Raw genomic sequence first — 15,148 nt, 5'->3', positions numbered from 1 at the left:
GGCTGAACTGTCCGCTGTCGCTGCGCTAGCAAATCCATCCTGCCAGTTCTTGTCGTGATCAGTGAGCAACAGCGCCGTTTTCAGAGGGGTTCAAGAAAACACAGCCACAGTGTGTTGTCAACAAAGTGTGCGCGTGGCTGTGGACACCTCCATACAGTTCAGTAAGTACACGAGAAGTTGAAAGTGCTCGCTCAATATCCCCCAGTCGGCGAGGAGAATAGCCTCCACAACATTTCACCACATCGATGTTGACTGCGCCAGGCTGCTTCGCTCGGCTCCAGTGCTACAAACACCGATCCGCTTTTGTTCTTCATCCTCCGAGACACGGCTGAACTGTGGCTGCCCGGGCTCTGGAGCTCCGTGCGGTTATGCTCATCTGTCTCTCGCTCCTAAGTATTGTTTTCGGAGTAAAATGGCTGCTGTAATGTTTTTTGGAGGAGAATGGTCTTGAATCAATGCAGCAACATTACCTAGCTAAGGCGAACGGGCTAAAGCCTGCAAACGACATGCTACAATTTTATCCAATCTAGTGAGTCAAGATTGTGTGTTTCATGATCAAATTTGCGTTTTTTTGGTTGTTGATGGTTCTTCCAGTGGGAGGCAGGGGTGAAGGGGATTCCTCCCACTCACATCTATGCACTCGCTTTACCCACAGAGCTTTGGAATCTGCATTGACATTTTGATTGTTTTTTAAAATATATTTTTTTTTGGGGGGGGCCAAGCTTAATGCGTAAAGTTTGCCCAGAGCAGAGAATGCTTGCCACTTCAGGAACATGCAGGACTTCCATGTTAAAACAGCCTGAGTAGGTAAGGCTCTCCACCAAAGCAAGACTCAAGGGCCCAGGGCTTTCTCTCGGTAAAGATGGACCCCGGGGGAACATGCAAGATTACACCCTTATTCTTTGGAGCCAAACCAACCGCCGGCTCGGACTGTCGGAGCATAAACAGATACTTGGTGGTCTACGTTTTGTTTTACTTTGTCCTCTTCACACACGCGTCGCCTGCGAAATCTTGTGACAAAAGCTGCCTCTCCGGAAAATGTATCAATGGCTCGTGCATCTGTGACAGAGGATGGGTCGGGGACCAGTGTCAGCACTGTCAAGGAAGGTTCAAGTAAGTCATTTTTAATCCTTCATACGAGACCACAACTTTGATGTAGCAAAATGCTTTTATTTAATCTGCATAGTTCATTCGAAATCGCTATAATTTACTTCTTTCCACCTTTGACTTTGGCCCACAAGGGTTTAAAATAAGTACAGCACATTGTAATGTATTTAATAAAATCTCAAGTTTTGTAGATGTTTCAACCAGATGTTCGTTTAAGAGATTCTCTGTATCTTAAAAGATTAGTAGATTTATAACCCCTAGTCTAATCCAATGCAGTGCAACTTAACTTGTACCATATAAACGCTGTGCTTTTACTCCATCATCTTAAAGGAACAGGCCAGCGTTTGTCCATACGGAGATATGTTCTTACCTGAGCTTAGACGAGTTGATGCGTACCTGTCTGGTCTTTGTGCGTGCCCGTGGAAGAGCGTGGTAGCTTACCAACTTCACCCCCGTTTGGAGCTATAGGAATACATTAAGAGAGGCCAAATGCTAACAACATCTTTGGTCTTTTTGCATGACTGAGGGCACACAGTTCTTCCAGACTGTGATTTGTTCTTACCTGAGCTTAGACGAGTTGATACGTACCTTTCTGGCCTTTGTGCGTGCTTGTGGAAGAGCGTGGTAGCTTTCAACTTCAACCCCGTTTGGAGCTATAGGAATACATTAAGAGAGGCCAAATGCTAACAACATCTTTGTGTGACTGAGCGCACGCACAAAGACCAGACAGCTAGTCATCAACTCGTCTAAGCTCATGTAAGAACATATTTCAGTATGGAAAAACACTTTAATGAACACATAATTTTGCTGGGCCTAGAACTAAAAAAAGGTGACTCTCAATTTAGAAAACTTAGGCCCCATAAAATATTTCTCAAGCTTTAGTAATAATTATTTTATAGGGGTGACAGTAAATGTGATGATTTCAGAAAAAATGTCCTGATCATTTTGACGAACCTGCACTCTTGGACTGTACATTCCACGGGATAAGCTTCACTAGTTACTAAATGATTGCCATATTAAGTGGTCTACCCTCTTTGAAGAAGGGAGGGTTGAGTATCATTCGGTGTTAAGCTGCAGTGTTGTATTTCAGTAGTAATTGGCACAAGTGCAAGAGGGGATACTTATCACAATGACATGTCCAGTGAGGCCATGACCCTTTGCAGTCAGTACAGCCCGTTGTTAATGCAGGGGAGTTTCAAAGTCAGCAATTCAAAACCCGACATAGTATATATTTTATGCTCCTGAATGTATCAACAATTGTACCTCCAAAAATGATTTATTACAGTCTAAAAACACCGCGTCCTGAGCGGTGACCATAAGCCAACCACATTTTCTGTGCGATTATGTAAAGCACTGAAATGACCCGTTCACGGTAGTGTTTTTAAAGTGTCTGACTTATTAAGGCGTTCCTTTTCATTCTCTGCTTTTTGTAGGTTGACAGAGCCCTCAGGATACCTCACAGACGGCCCAATCAACTACAAATACAAAACGAAATGCACATGGCTTATCGAGGGCTAGTAAGTGACTTCTGAAATGACTTTGCTCTGCTTAAGGCACATTTGATTGTGTTTATAGATACATTTCATGTAATTAAATCATGCTGATCATCATGTCTGTTTATAGATGTTTATAATATACAGGTGTTTTTTCAATCCAAGTCTTGCTGGGATGTTTTTATTGTAAAAGCTGAAGTGTAAAATTCGGTCTAATGAGAGATTTAAAGATTTCAGCCTCTAGTTACAGTTGGGACTACATTATAGGCATGTTGTTGAATCGTACTGCTTGGTTTGTTTCTATAACTATAATGACGAGACTTTGCTTGTGCTTGAACATAGTTTTCTTTTTACTTCACAGTCCGAATGCGGTCCTCCGGTTACGTTTCAACCACTTCGCCACGGAATGTAGTTGGGACCACATGTACGTGTACGACGGGGACTCCATATACGCTCCTCTGGTGGCCGTCTTCAGGTGAGGAGCCCTGCAAGCCCGACAACCTGGCAGCACTTTTTCATTTAATGTCACACTGTTTTAAACTTTGAATTGGCTGTAAAATCCTATGATGCATTTCCTGTCCTTCCCCACCCCCAGCGGCCTTATTGTGCCGGAGGTCCGCGGAAATGAAACGGTTCCTGAGGTTGAGACGACTTCGGGCTACGCACTACTACACTTTTTCAGCGATGCAGCATATAACCTGACAGGATTTGAAATATTTTACTCGTGAGTACTCTTGCAAGGACACCACCACCTTACACACTGCAGTTTGTAGAAATATTTTAGCAAAGCCATTGAAGGTCCTCCCGTACTCAAGGTTTTTCTTCAGTAAAGGCAGACATTTGTGAAATAAGAGATGTCTGAATCTAATTATAAATAATTTGTATCGATCATAAACCCTGAAGCAGCATTGATGCACCATTAGCAGGCTTTGATGTTAACTATCTTTGCTATTGTTTTGCACCATCTAGCATTAATTCTTGTCCCAACAATTGCTCGGGCCACGGGAAGTGCACCACAGGCAACTCCATTGCCAGCCGCGTGTACTGTGAATGTGACAAGTACTGGAAAGGAGAGGCCTGTGACATCCCCTATTGCAGAAACAACTGCGGCAGCCCGGACCACGGCTACTGTGACCTCACCGGGGAGAAGCTCTGTGTGTGCAATGATAGCTGGCAAGGTAGGGCTGTCAACAAATACGTCTTTATCTGCGGCTGTGGCTATTAAAATACAACGTCCCTTTCTTCTCTTTTTATTAGTTTACAGAAAAAAGTGTTTGTGAGGAAGTAATAATATAAAAGAGGAAGTTTGTTTCATTGCGGGGCTTTGAATTTGCAGATGGGCGATAGTTTCTTTGCGTTTGTAGTCTAATTCTGCTGAGACTATGGAAATAAGTTTCATATTCTATTTTTAGAGTGGAATCACCTTTATTATAATCCTAGAACCGGGCTATGGGGTGAAAAATATTGGTCCAGTTTTTCATTGATTATAAGGAAAAGATTTGTGGAAAATATAGTCACCAAGTATATAGCTGCTTGTTGTTGCTAAAGCTTTGCGAAACACCAGGTAAGACGGCGAGAGGAAATTCAGGTAATGTAACTTTAACTACTGTGGCGTTCATGTAGCGCCTTGCTGCATCCACTGGTTGTAAAACAATAACGCCCCTCCCTCGCCTGTGGCTCCTCACAAGTACAATGTAATGAAGAATGCGATAACAGACGAGCTCAAACAGCTGTACGGTGGCGTGGCATTTTGTTGATTTGCAGCAGGTCGATAAGCCTGTGTTAAAGAGCATTATTTGGTGCCTCCAGCTGCAGAGGGACAAACGCTTTTTGTGTGATGAAACTTGACAGGATCATTAACAGGCATGTGCCTTTTCAACACGGCATTTGCTCACTCAGTCAGACAGACATGCTCGCGCCTCCAGGGCTGTTGTGTTCACTTAAGAGGAGCACGATGCTGGTTTTGTGTTCATGTTCATGTATAATGTCCATGTTGTAATATTTTTTGCTTTTAACTTTATATTCAAATTGTGGCGTAATTCAGTCTTTTCGTGACGCCGTTTCTGTACGCAAGCAAGCAGGAAGCGGAGGAAACCAATCAGTGAAGGGCCGTCTGTGTCGGTTTTGCGTCAATATTCAAACAGAATTATGAATCACAAAAGTCACTACTACTACTGCCGATGTGTATTTGGTAATTTACTGCTGATTAAAAAAAAGCCTCGGCTCAGCGGCAACAGCGAGCTTCCTCAGACTGATATCCCCGCGTATAAAATATACGGAGGGGTATCATTCTGGATGCCAGGCTAAAACTGAACACCACCGAGTATTGGGTGAATGTACAATTGTCTCATGTAAAGTGCTTTGTGACCATGTCTCCTGTCTTTCTTCCTTCTTCCTTCTTCCTTCTTCCTTCTTCCTTCTTCCTTCTTCCTTCTTCCTTCTTCCTTTTTCCTTTTTCCTTTTTCCTTTTCCCTTTTTCCTTCTTCTTCTGCCTCGTCTTCTTCTTCCTTTTCCTCATAGAGTCATAGAATAAGCTGCATTTTCTGGTAATCGCACTGCCATTTTCTTAATTGTGTCCCTTTTCCTTGATCCCTTAGGCCCGGACTGCTCTCTCACTGTGCCATCCACAGAGTCCTTTTGGGTCTTGCCCAGTGTCAAGCCCTTTGGCACGTCCCTCGCCCGAGCCTCCCATAAGACCGTGGTGCAGGAGAAGGTCATGTGGGTTGTGGGCGGATACACCTTCAACTACAGCTCATTTCAGATGATTCTCAAGTGAGTCTTTTTTTAAAGCCGGCCTTCATATGCCCTCTAGGTTTATATAAATCTTTTGTTTGTGGATGTAAAATACGAAAGCGCGCACAAATGTGGGAGTTTATGTAGGAGTAAGTTCGGGTTACATCAGCCAAAAAATAGATTTTGTTTGTTACCTCTTGAACTTTGGAAGAAAAAAAAGTTTTTGTTTCTTTTTAAATGTAAATTTAGCTGAGCAAATAAGCATTGCATTTTCATAACACGTACACTTGACTGTTTTACAGAAGGTGACGCTAATCATGTGTACAATTACAGCTTGCTATTTTTAGATGGCCGACAATTTTATGACCACAATTGCTCGGTGTAATTACAGAGAAATAACTGTTTACTTGGGCTCCAGATGTAGCATTAAACCGACCATTAGCCCTGCTTTATTGTGGACGGTTGAATGTAAATGATTCTAATAAACACTTCTGTGATTAAAGCTTAATGTTGTGTCTCTTTGCAGCTACAACCTGGAGAGCGGCGTCTGGAACACCGTGCCCATCAACAGTGGCCCTCTGCCAAGATACGGCCACTCGCTCGCCGCCTACCAGGTCAGGCCACAGACTATTATACATGTACCCTGAAGTTCTGGCTTTATTTCAGTTTGGGGCAGCCTTAACTGTTGATGGGGTGTGCGGCAAAACTTGATCAAACATGCTGCTCTTCTTCAGGATGAAATCTACATGTTTGGTGGGAAGCTGGAGTCGGGCTCGGGGAACGTGACAGACGAGCTGTGGGTGTTTAACATGGTGAGCCGGACTTGGCAGAAGAGGAGCCCGGTGCTGGGTGTCCCGGGTCAGACTCAGATCTACGCCGTGGAGGGGCAGTCCGCGCACTGCGTCCTGCTGGAGGGGGGGGAGTTACTCATGGTGGTCATCTTTGGCTACTCCCCCATTTACAGCTACATCAGCAACGTCCAGGAGTACAATCTGAGTGAGTCACTGCCTCTTGGGCAAATTAGAGCTGCTGCCTCTTCACTTTTCAGGACAGTGGGTTCTGTGCTGGGTTCTATTTATTCCAACGTTATTATGTTGAAGGCTGATACTGAAGATATTATTTTTCAATCCATAATTACAAAAAATTACAGGCTCATGTAGAGGCTGTACCGTTCAGAATTATGGCCAATGCGTGAACCCTTTTCATAGAGAACTCATCTTTAGGTTCCAGAAACAACACATCTATGACTGGAATAGTTCTTTTAATTATTATTATTTTTATTTAAGGAGCTGTAACAACTGACAGCTGAAGTTAAATGTGGTCGTGGGCCTGTTCTAGTGGAGGTCTTTTTCATTTTATCTAAACTTAGAGACAATACAGAGTTTAAAAATGTTGAAATTAAGTATTTTCCTCCCCCTACATGTTCCAGTAATATCCTAATGTGTAGAATGACCTCAGACCTGTTCACCACAACGGCTTCTAAAATCCTGCACGGTCACTGGAAAAGGTGATAATTCCGTCCGAAGTGCCGTCATGCACAAGCTTAATATAGAAACTGCAGTTACGCGTAAGACCTGAGGTGGCAGTAATGAGTTTAAAAATGACCAACTTTCATCTAGTTCCTTTAACTTGAATACTAGGTTTCTACTAGATTATTGAAGCGACAAAACATATTTGTGTAGTCCTTTTTAAACCTAATCATTTGAGCCATATTTTTAGCTTTGGTGTTTTGCCAAATGCTTGATTGGGTATTCTCTTGCATTAAAGCAGTACTATGTAACTTGTTTACCTTGATAAATCCTTTCCGTAGCTCCTCTTTGGGTAATACAAGTGCTGATGGGATGATTGGGGGGTCTTTCATGTCACCCTGGTGTCTCTGGCAACAAAGAAGAAGCTACCAGGCTAACGGGCAAAGCTAACTGCGGACTAGCGCCACTTAAACAGTATTTGCAGCCAAGTTTGAGTGAAAAAAAAAGATCTCCATTGTGTAATTGGATGTACAATATCCCTCTCTCCCTTTCTCTTTCCTGTCAGTGTAGTATTTATTCTCACGGACAATTAATGAGTAAAAAAACGCAACATGCTACGACACCTGCAGTGGCGCTTATGGCCTCTAGGGGCATGAGTTACTTAGTTCTGCTTTAACTGTGTATGCATTGTCCATTAGTCTATTTATATATTTTCAAACTATTTGATTGATTGTATTTTGTCCTTTTTATGTCAATATTTCATAAGAATTCGAATCTTTACTGCAGATCCAGGTTAGTCCAGGATAGGCTGAGATCAACTTTGGTCAGCTAAAGATGGCGACAGAAAAGCCAATTATTTTCTGTGGTTGTATCGCTGTCAAACTTGTCTTTATAAAGATCACTTCGGGGCGCTCTTTCCCCACATTATCAGGACATCTATACGATGTATTCAGTGCTTAATTTGTCTCATCTGCCAAATGCCGGCAAAGGCCACTTCAGTGTGTCTGTAACCTCTTGTCGTCTTTCTCTGTGATTTAGCTGTTGAGGTGCTATTCAAGACGGTGTGTGCACTTTGAGGATCATAGACAGTAGGCTAAAGAATGGGGACAAGGTGGCTGAAAATAGTGAAATGTTTGGTGTCCTTGTTTTCTTGTGCCCCAGTTTTCCAATACTTTTTATTACAGTATCTACAGTCCCATCGCTTTTTCCTATTATGAATGCTGAGATAATGACAGCGCTCTTTATTTCGCAATGCTTGAGTCTCATGGTTAGTCTAGGCATAGCAAAAATATAATTGATTGCGTCCTAATTATGTTATTTAATTGCCCATTGCCTTTTCTAATCATCATCATCATCATGCGCTCTGGTAACGATGTCATTGTCTTGCCAGAATCCAACACATGGGTGGTTCCGGAGACCAAAGGTGCCATCCCTCAGGGTGGTTATGGACACAGCAGCACCTACGACGGCACCAGCAGCAGTGTGTATGTTCACGGAGGCTACAAAGCTTTACCTGCTAACAAATACGGCCTTGTGGATGACCTTTACCGCTACGATGTCAACAAACGGACATGGTAAGTGCACACTATGTGGTAATATGCAAAAGCTATAGGTTGATAATCCGTTTCATCATTGAGGCACAGTGGAAGGCTGGACTTTCTTGCAGTTTGATATTTTCTGAGGTTTGGAACATCTTTACACATTAGTTCATGGCCTTTTTTAAACATGTCAAGGACCTTCTTCACAGCGCCATAGCGGCCTCGTTCATTATGTATTCGGGGCAGCACAGTGACAGTGGGTGCATGTCATGTCACGTCTGTCCTCCTCACACTTGTCGTGCACATGCCGCAGGTTCATCTTGAAGGAGAGTGGCTTCCCGCGGTACCTGCATTCAGCCGTGCTCCTCAGTGGCACCCTGCTCGTCTTCGGCGGCAACACGCACAATGACACGTCGCTGAGCAACGGGGCCAAATGCTTCTCTGCGGACTTCCTCGCCTATGACATTGGTAACACATGGCCTTTTGAGGAAACTAATTATTCCTTCTTCAAAGTTCATTACTGATGGAGTGTGTACTATTGTATAGATTAGAGTGTAGCCATTGATATTCTTAATACGTATTGTTTTATTGCATAATACAACATTAATCATACAACAAAAAAATGCTGGAAATATTGAAATGGGTGTTCTTAATATATAGGTATACTGTAGTGATACTGTGGTATTGTTTTCCAGCCTGTGATGAGTGGAAGCTTCTGCCAAAGCCAGACCTGCACAGGGATGTTAATCGCTTTGGTCATTCTGCAGTGGTCAGCAATGGGTGAGTGACACACTTTGAATAGGTTATTTCAACTAGGCCAACGCAGTTTCACCATGAAGGCTGTTCTGACGTATTTATTGGCCAATATTATGCAAATATCTTGTTTGTTTTGACCATGTCATAATGTTTGGATCCTCTTCAGAAACGTACCAGCTGTGATATTTAGATTAATTTCGCACATGACTTCTTCTGCTCTCAAAGCACCTGCCGCCTTCCATTATTTGTATATATCTCTTGCGTTTATTGTTGCTTCAACTTAAAGTGCATTATTCCAAGTTGTTCTGCGAGAAATATAATGACCAAGATGTCGTTGAACACATTTGTCTGCTTTGTCCAGGTCCATGTACGTGTTTGGGGGTTTCTCCAGTGTGCTCCTGAATGACGTGCTCGTGTACAGACCGCCCAGCTGCCAGGCCTTTTCCACAGAGCAGAGCTGTCTGGGCGCAGGCCCCGGGGTCCGCTGCATCTGGAGCAAGGGCCGCTGTTTCTCCTGGAGGCCCAGCATGTCCAACGGCAGCCTGACTCCTGCTGCTTTCTGCCCTCCCAAACCTGGTGAGGGTCTTTTTGTCTAGTGCAGGGGTGGCCAACCCGCGGCTCTCGAGCCGCATGCGGCTCTTGGCCAATCAGAGTGCGGCTCTTTGCATGATTGGAGATGTTTAATACAATGCGGCTCTTTGCAAAATAATTGGTAAATATTTCCCATAAACTGTAACAGTCTTTGACCAAAAATCCAACCATAGTCCTACAGACCCTGTTTCCATCTCTACATGAATGAGAGTCTGTATCTCTCTCCTTTTCGAGGCGGCGTGTAGAAGGTGCCCGTGCGGCAGCCTCAGTCAAAGCGGGATGTAGGTTAAACAACAGGCAGGCAGATCGTGGCACTAGGATTAGCTTTGTGCTTTTCAGGTTTCTGATCAGCTACTCTTTATTTGATGTAATTTGGCCACATATTCACAGAAAAAGATCAAAATTAGGAAATGGAAAAAAGCGGAGCTCTTTTGAAGCGTATGATGCGAAGCGCGACATCGTAACGCGGAAATACGCAAAGTCATTGACTTTTCTTTCACATGTGACAGAGACTGTAACAGATGCAACTTAAAACAGACTCTCAGATCCTCCACAGGCTCCTGGTTAAAGTTCATGAACTTTATGCAGCCTAGAGTGCGTTCTCTGCACAGTCCAGTCAGGACGAAGCTGCAGGCACTGAGCGCACAGGCCAGGGGCGAATCAGAGAAGGGGGCTCAGTGGGCAGGGCCCCACATACAAACACACCCCAGCATTAAAAAAAAAAAAAAAATAATAATAATCTAATTCTGTCTCAGTCAGAGCTGAAAGCACAAAATGTCATTTAATATACATGTATTTCAATCTTGTTGAGGAGTAAAACCATTCAATCTAACACAATTATTAAAAAAAAGAAAGAAAAAGGCATAAAGTTATAGTTTATTGTGATTAAATATAACGGTCACATTCTATTTAATCACAATAAACGACCGCCCCGGAATCTCGCTAATGGTCGGTGCCTTTGTGGCTCTTCACAGGATCAAGGTTCAAAATTTCGGCTCTTGGTCTCTGACTGGTTGGCCACCCCTGGTCTAGTGGTTCTCAAACCTTTCACAGCCCTTTCACAGTACTGCCTCATAAAATATTTCACCAAGAACTGCTAGGCCTCTATCAGGATCAAGTCAGAACTAAACCTGCTGTAAAATGGACTTGAATAGATCAGCATTTCACTAAATTATGTCTAAACTTGGTGTAAACTAACACCTAATTGAAATGTACTGTATTACAAAAGCCTCCATCTCCATTTAAAATGAATATAATCTAAAACAGATGACCCTCATTACCACCTGAAAGCCAGGTATCACCAGTGGTACACGAACCACTGATCTAACCCTTCATTTACAACTTTTGAAAATATTACGGTGCTGTCTGGTAACTGATATCCCGCGGCATCGTACCCAAAAAAAGTGTGCAGTAAAAACATGAACAACATTCTTTGTGCATCACCTCAGATTCCAAAGTGTTGAAATGTGTTAACGTTTGCATTTAACCTCTTAACCCCCACTTTGTCGGAGTTCATTTTCTCCAGTTCGGTTTTACCCAAATCTAAAAACCTCTCACAGCCTAAAGGCCAGCTTAACGCCTCATTTGAAAGCTAAGACTGAGTTTTTCCCTCATTTCCTTCACTTTCTATTTAACTATTTTGTGGTATTTTTTTGTTGTGTTTTTGTTACTTTTTGATGCATTATTATTACTTTTTTGTGACATTTTCTCTCACTATTTTTGTGGTATTTTTTAATGTGTTTTTGTTGTGTTTTTGTAGTTTTTGCACCCTCATTTGTGTCTCCTTTTCATTGCAATTTTGACTGGATACCTGAATAATAACTGGAGAAACTTTGACTGTGTAGGCGGGGGTTAAGAGGTTAATAAGTACTGTCTCTTTACAGTGTTAGTCTGCAAGTTCAGTGTCATTTTCAACTTTTTAATAATAATAATAATCATCTTGTATGCAGTTGGTGAAGATATTTCCGGGAATCTGTACAGGGACTCATTTTCCTGATTCTTTTCCACAATACAATATCCTGAACACTTGGTGGCAATGTTTCCCTTCTCATTTCAGCAACCGTAGACGAGCGATGCTACCGTTTCTCGGACTGTGCGAGCTGCGCGGCCAATACCAACGGCTGCCAGTGGTGTGACGACAAGAAATGCATCTCTGCCTCCAGCAACTGCACTTCTGTAAGTCCACCAGCAGAGGGCACTGTTCGTTTACTTGACCTTCGGCAAAATCCCAGTCGGTCTTGAAACATTGCTTTGTGAAAACTGATAATTAAAATAGTTTCTTCTTCCATTGTGATTCCCAGAGTGTAAAGAACTTCACGCAGTGTCCGGTGCGTAACGAGCAGGTGTGCAGCAAGCTGGCCAACTGCAAGAGCTGCTCCCTCAACCTCAACTGTCAGTGGGACCAAAATCAGTCCGAATGCCACGCTATGCCTGGTAAGAAGGATTTTGGCTTTAAAAAACACATTGACATGATGATAGACGATGTAAAAAAAAGAAAGAAGAGGAAATTGGATTAAACCCCTGTGAATGCATTAGCATGGAGCTCAGTCAGTTCCAGGCAGCGCATTTGACAATGTGTCCAATCCAAAAACAACAATGTCATAATTTCGAAACCATTTTGTAGCTTTCAACTGTGCATAAATGTGATCCTTTATGGCGAAGTTGAACACAGAAGGTTGAGAGAACCACTTAGCGTAAGATTTGTTGTGGTCCACACTGTAATGAAAATAAAATGACTTCGCTGACATTCAAACCTGAGGCGCATATTTAAAAAGATTATCATTGATTTTTTCTTTTTTTTTTTGCCGTCGGCATCGCTCCTCTTTGACCAGCCTTAATAATCGCACGCAGTTCATCTCAAAACGCTGAGGACAATTTACCGGGCGGTCTATTCTTTTTACCGTGCCCCGAATTTACGCAGTGCTATTCATAGATGTCATCCTGACGTCATTGATTAAGCCTGACGGAGTATTGGGCAAACAAAATCCCCCTCCCCTCCCCCCCTAAATGTTGACGTTCAGTGAGTTTGAAAATAAAAACTGAAATGGTTTTGTCACTTGATCCATAATGTTCGCTCTGTCGCTCAAGGGCTCGCTGCAGTGTTGTGAACTGCAAATTATACTTTGATGTGGCGTATTGTTGACGCCTCTGACTTCGACAACGCACATTTATAGTGTTTATTTGAAATGGGATGAAAGTGACCTATTAAGCCGCGTGTTGTGCTCTTTGACACTTTGACACAGCCTTTAATTATTCCTTCTACTGATTTAATTTCTATTCATTCATTGCAAATTAAATGCTTACAATCTGCAAACTGCATCAGCTGCAATTAGTAGCAGTGTTACATGTTTTCCTAAATTTCTGTTTTCCCATGGTGCCTAATGGTCGGGAAAATGACAATTGCCGTAATTTCTGAACTAGAAGTCGCTCTGGAGTATAAGTCGCACCAACATTGGCAACTACCTGGGCATGGAGGCCTAGCTACTCCGTTGACAAGCCTCTTCCGGCAGCATATTATTCAAGCACCCATTTGCGTAATTAGTTCCTCTAGCTGTGGTCATCTAGCTTTTTTTCGTTTTCTTCATTGGATCAAGAGTAACTTCCGCTTTTCGCCAGTCCTTCACCAGTTTCTTGCTCACTCCACTCGTTTTTTCTGCTGCTCAATTACCATTTTTTTCTTAATTTTCAGTGGGAGAGGAGTAGCACATACTGGTTCACAAGCCTAGAGCGCCCTCTCATAGCTGTCAGTATGAAAATAACAAACATGTCAAATTATTATATTTAGATATATAAGTCACACCCCCAGCCAAACTATGAAGAAAAGTGCGACTTATAGTCCGGAAAATACGGTGCATTGCTTTGCAATAGAGTACTGCACTGCTGACAAGACTCTCCCGGCAGCACGTTGTTCAAGCACCCATTTGCTAATTCGTTCCTCTAGCTGTGGCCATCTAGCTTTTTAAAAAAAAGAATATTGCAGTAAGAGTAACTTCCGCTTTTCGCCAGTCCCTCACCAGTTTCTCACTCACTCTGCTGCTCGATTACCGTTTTTATCATTTTCAGTGGTTCAGGAGTAGCAGATACTGATACACAAGCCTAAAGCGCCCTCTAGCGCCTGTCAGGTGCAACTTGTATATCAAAATATAAAATTTCACATGTTTGTTTTTTCCCCACAGAGTATAAGTCGCACCCCCAACCAAACTATGAAACATTGTGCGACTTATAGTCTGGAAAATACTATAGATATTTTTTTTCTGATTTGTTTAGCTCCCGTCACACCTAACTTTCTGTAGTACTTTTGACAGAATGGGATGAAGGCGATTACACTGCCTTCTGACACGGTGTCGTCACCGTGTCATCATTCTCTTTCTTCTCTCTGTGCAGCCCAGCAGTGCAGCGAGGGCTGGAGCCAGGTGGGCGAGGCCTGCCTCCGGATCAACTCGAGCCGAGAAAGTTATGACAACGCTCAGCACTACTGCAAAAACCTCCACGGGAACATAGCTTCCCTCACCACGTCCAAACAAGTGGACTTTGTGCTGGAGGAGCTCAAGAATCTCCAGCAGCAAGACAAGGTGAACATAAATAAGTAACAGAAACAGTAGTGGTGGTTGGTATTTTGTTTTATGCATGTGCTGTAGTGCTGTAGCAATCTGGCGGAACATACTGGTAAAAACATAGCGCCCTCAAAGTAACAAAAGCAAAACACAAAGGAAAGGGTCGGATCAGAATTCTGAATTGAAAACAGTCACACACACAACATAGGATACATTTTACATTTACACCGGAGAGTCTCCTCCATTGTATTATATTGTTTCCCAGAATAAAGAATATTGAAATGATTTCCTCTACCCAGAATTAACATACAAACACAATGACAGACCCCTTTTTCCTTCTCACATCTGGTTTACATGTCTGAGGTTTTCTGAAATTACAAACATTTTGTTCCATCTTGGGGGAACGCATGTGTTTGGGTATTCATTCTGCCATTCTGCAATTTGATGCCGAGGGAAAGAAGAGCAGGGTGTGGTTGTGTCCTAGCCTTAGCCTGTCAATAACTCTGATGAGAATTGTGTGTTGGGAGATGATTTTTCCGCGGCTGATCAAGCTTTGAGCCAGCATGCCTCCCTCTCTCTCTCTCTCCCTCTCTCTCTCTCTGATTGCAGCCCTTATTTTTTAGCCGGGATGAATCTTTTCTCCTCTCCAACCATTTTCATCAACTTTGTTTTGCATCGCAACCGGCAGTACAACCTTTGACGACACAACTGCTACAATTGCATAGTTTTATTTATGAGGTTGAGGAATACAGCAGACAGAATGAGCTTTGTTTCCTATATGTTTCTTTTTTTTTATTTCTTTTTTTATACCAAAGTCGCTTCCTTCCAATAAAGACCAATGCAACAGTGTATTTTTATGTCTTAGGGACCAGATCTGCAAATTAGCTGTTAGCTATATGGCCTATGAA

The 15,148-nt window shown here is 42.7% G+C and overlaps 1 protein-coding gene across 1 annotated transcript in view; it reads left to right on the top strand.

Annotated features, from left to right (window-relative positions):
- atrnl1b (attractin-like 1b) overlaps positions 1-15,148 on the top strand; it is a 63,507-nt gene continuing 48,359 nt past the window's right edge. The window contains exons 1-15 of the mRNA XM_079577581.1: positions 1-1,113; positions 2,541-2,624; positions 2,962-3,075; positions 3,196-3,324; positions 3,570-3,778; positions 5,198-5,372; positions 5,860-5,947; positions 6,068-6,329; positions 8,193-8,376; positions 8,654-8,808; positions 9,036-9,120; positions 9,458-9,672; positions 11,744-11,862; positions 11,988-12,120; positions 14,071-14,258. Coding sequence (XP_079433707.1) covers positions 863-1,113; positions 2,541-2,624; positions 2,962-3,075; positions 3,196-3,324; positions 3,570-3,778; positions 5,198-5,372; positions 5,860-5,947; positions 6,068-6,329; positions 8,193-8,376; positions 8,654-8,808; positions 9,036-9,120; positions 9,458-9,672; positions 11,744-11,862; positions 11,988-12,120; positions 14,071-14,258 — 2,391 coding nt within the window. The 5' untranslated portion in view covers positions 1-862. The remainder of the gene's footprint in view (positions 1,114-2,540; positions 2,625-2,961; positions 3,076-3,195; positions 3,325-3,569; positions 3,779-5,197; positions 5,373-5,859; positions 5,948-6,067; positions 6,330-8,192; positions 8,377-8,653; positions 8,809-9,035; positions 9,121-9,457; positions 9,673-11,743; positions 11,863-11,987; positions 12,121-14,070; positions 14,259-15,148) is intronic.

Source organism: Gobius niger, assembly GCF_951799975.1.
Source record: "Gobius niger genome assembly, chromosome: 19".
NCBI classification, from domain to species: Eukaryota; Metazoa; Chordata; class Actinopteri; order Gobiiformes; family Gobiidae; genus Gobius; species Gobius niger.
The sequence above is the reverse complement of the archived record's forward strand: the minus strand, read 5'-3'. Positions and strand labels throughout refer to the sequence as shown.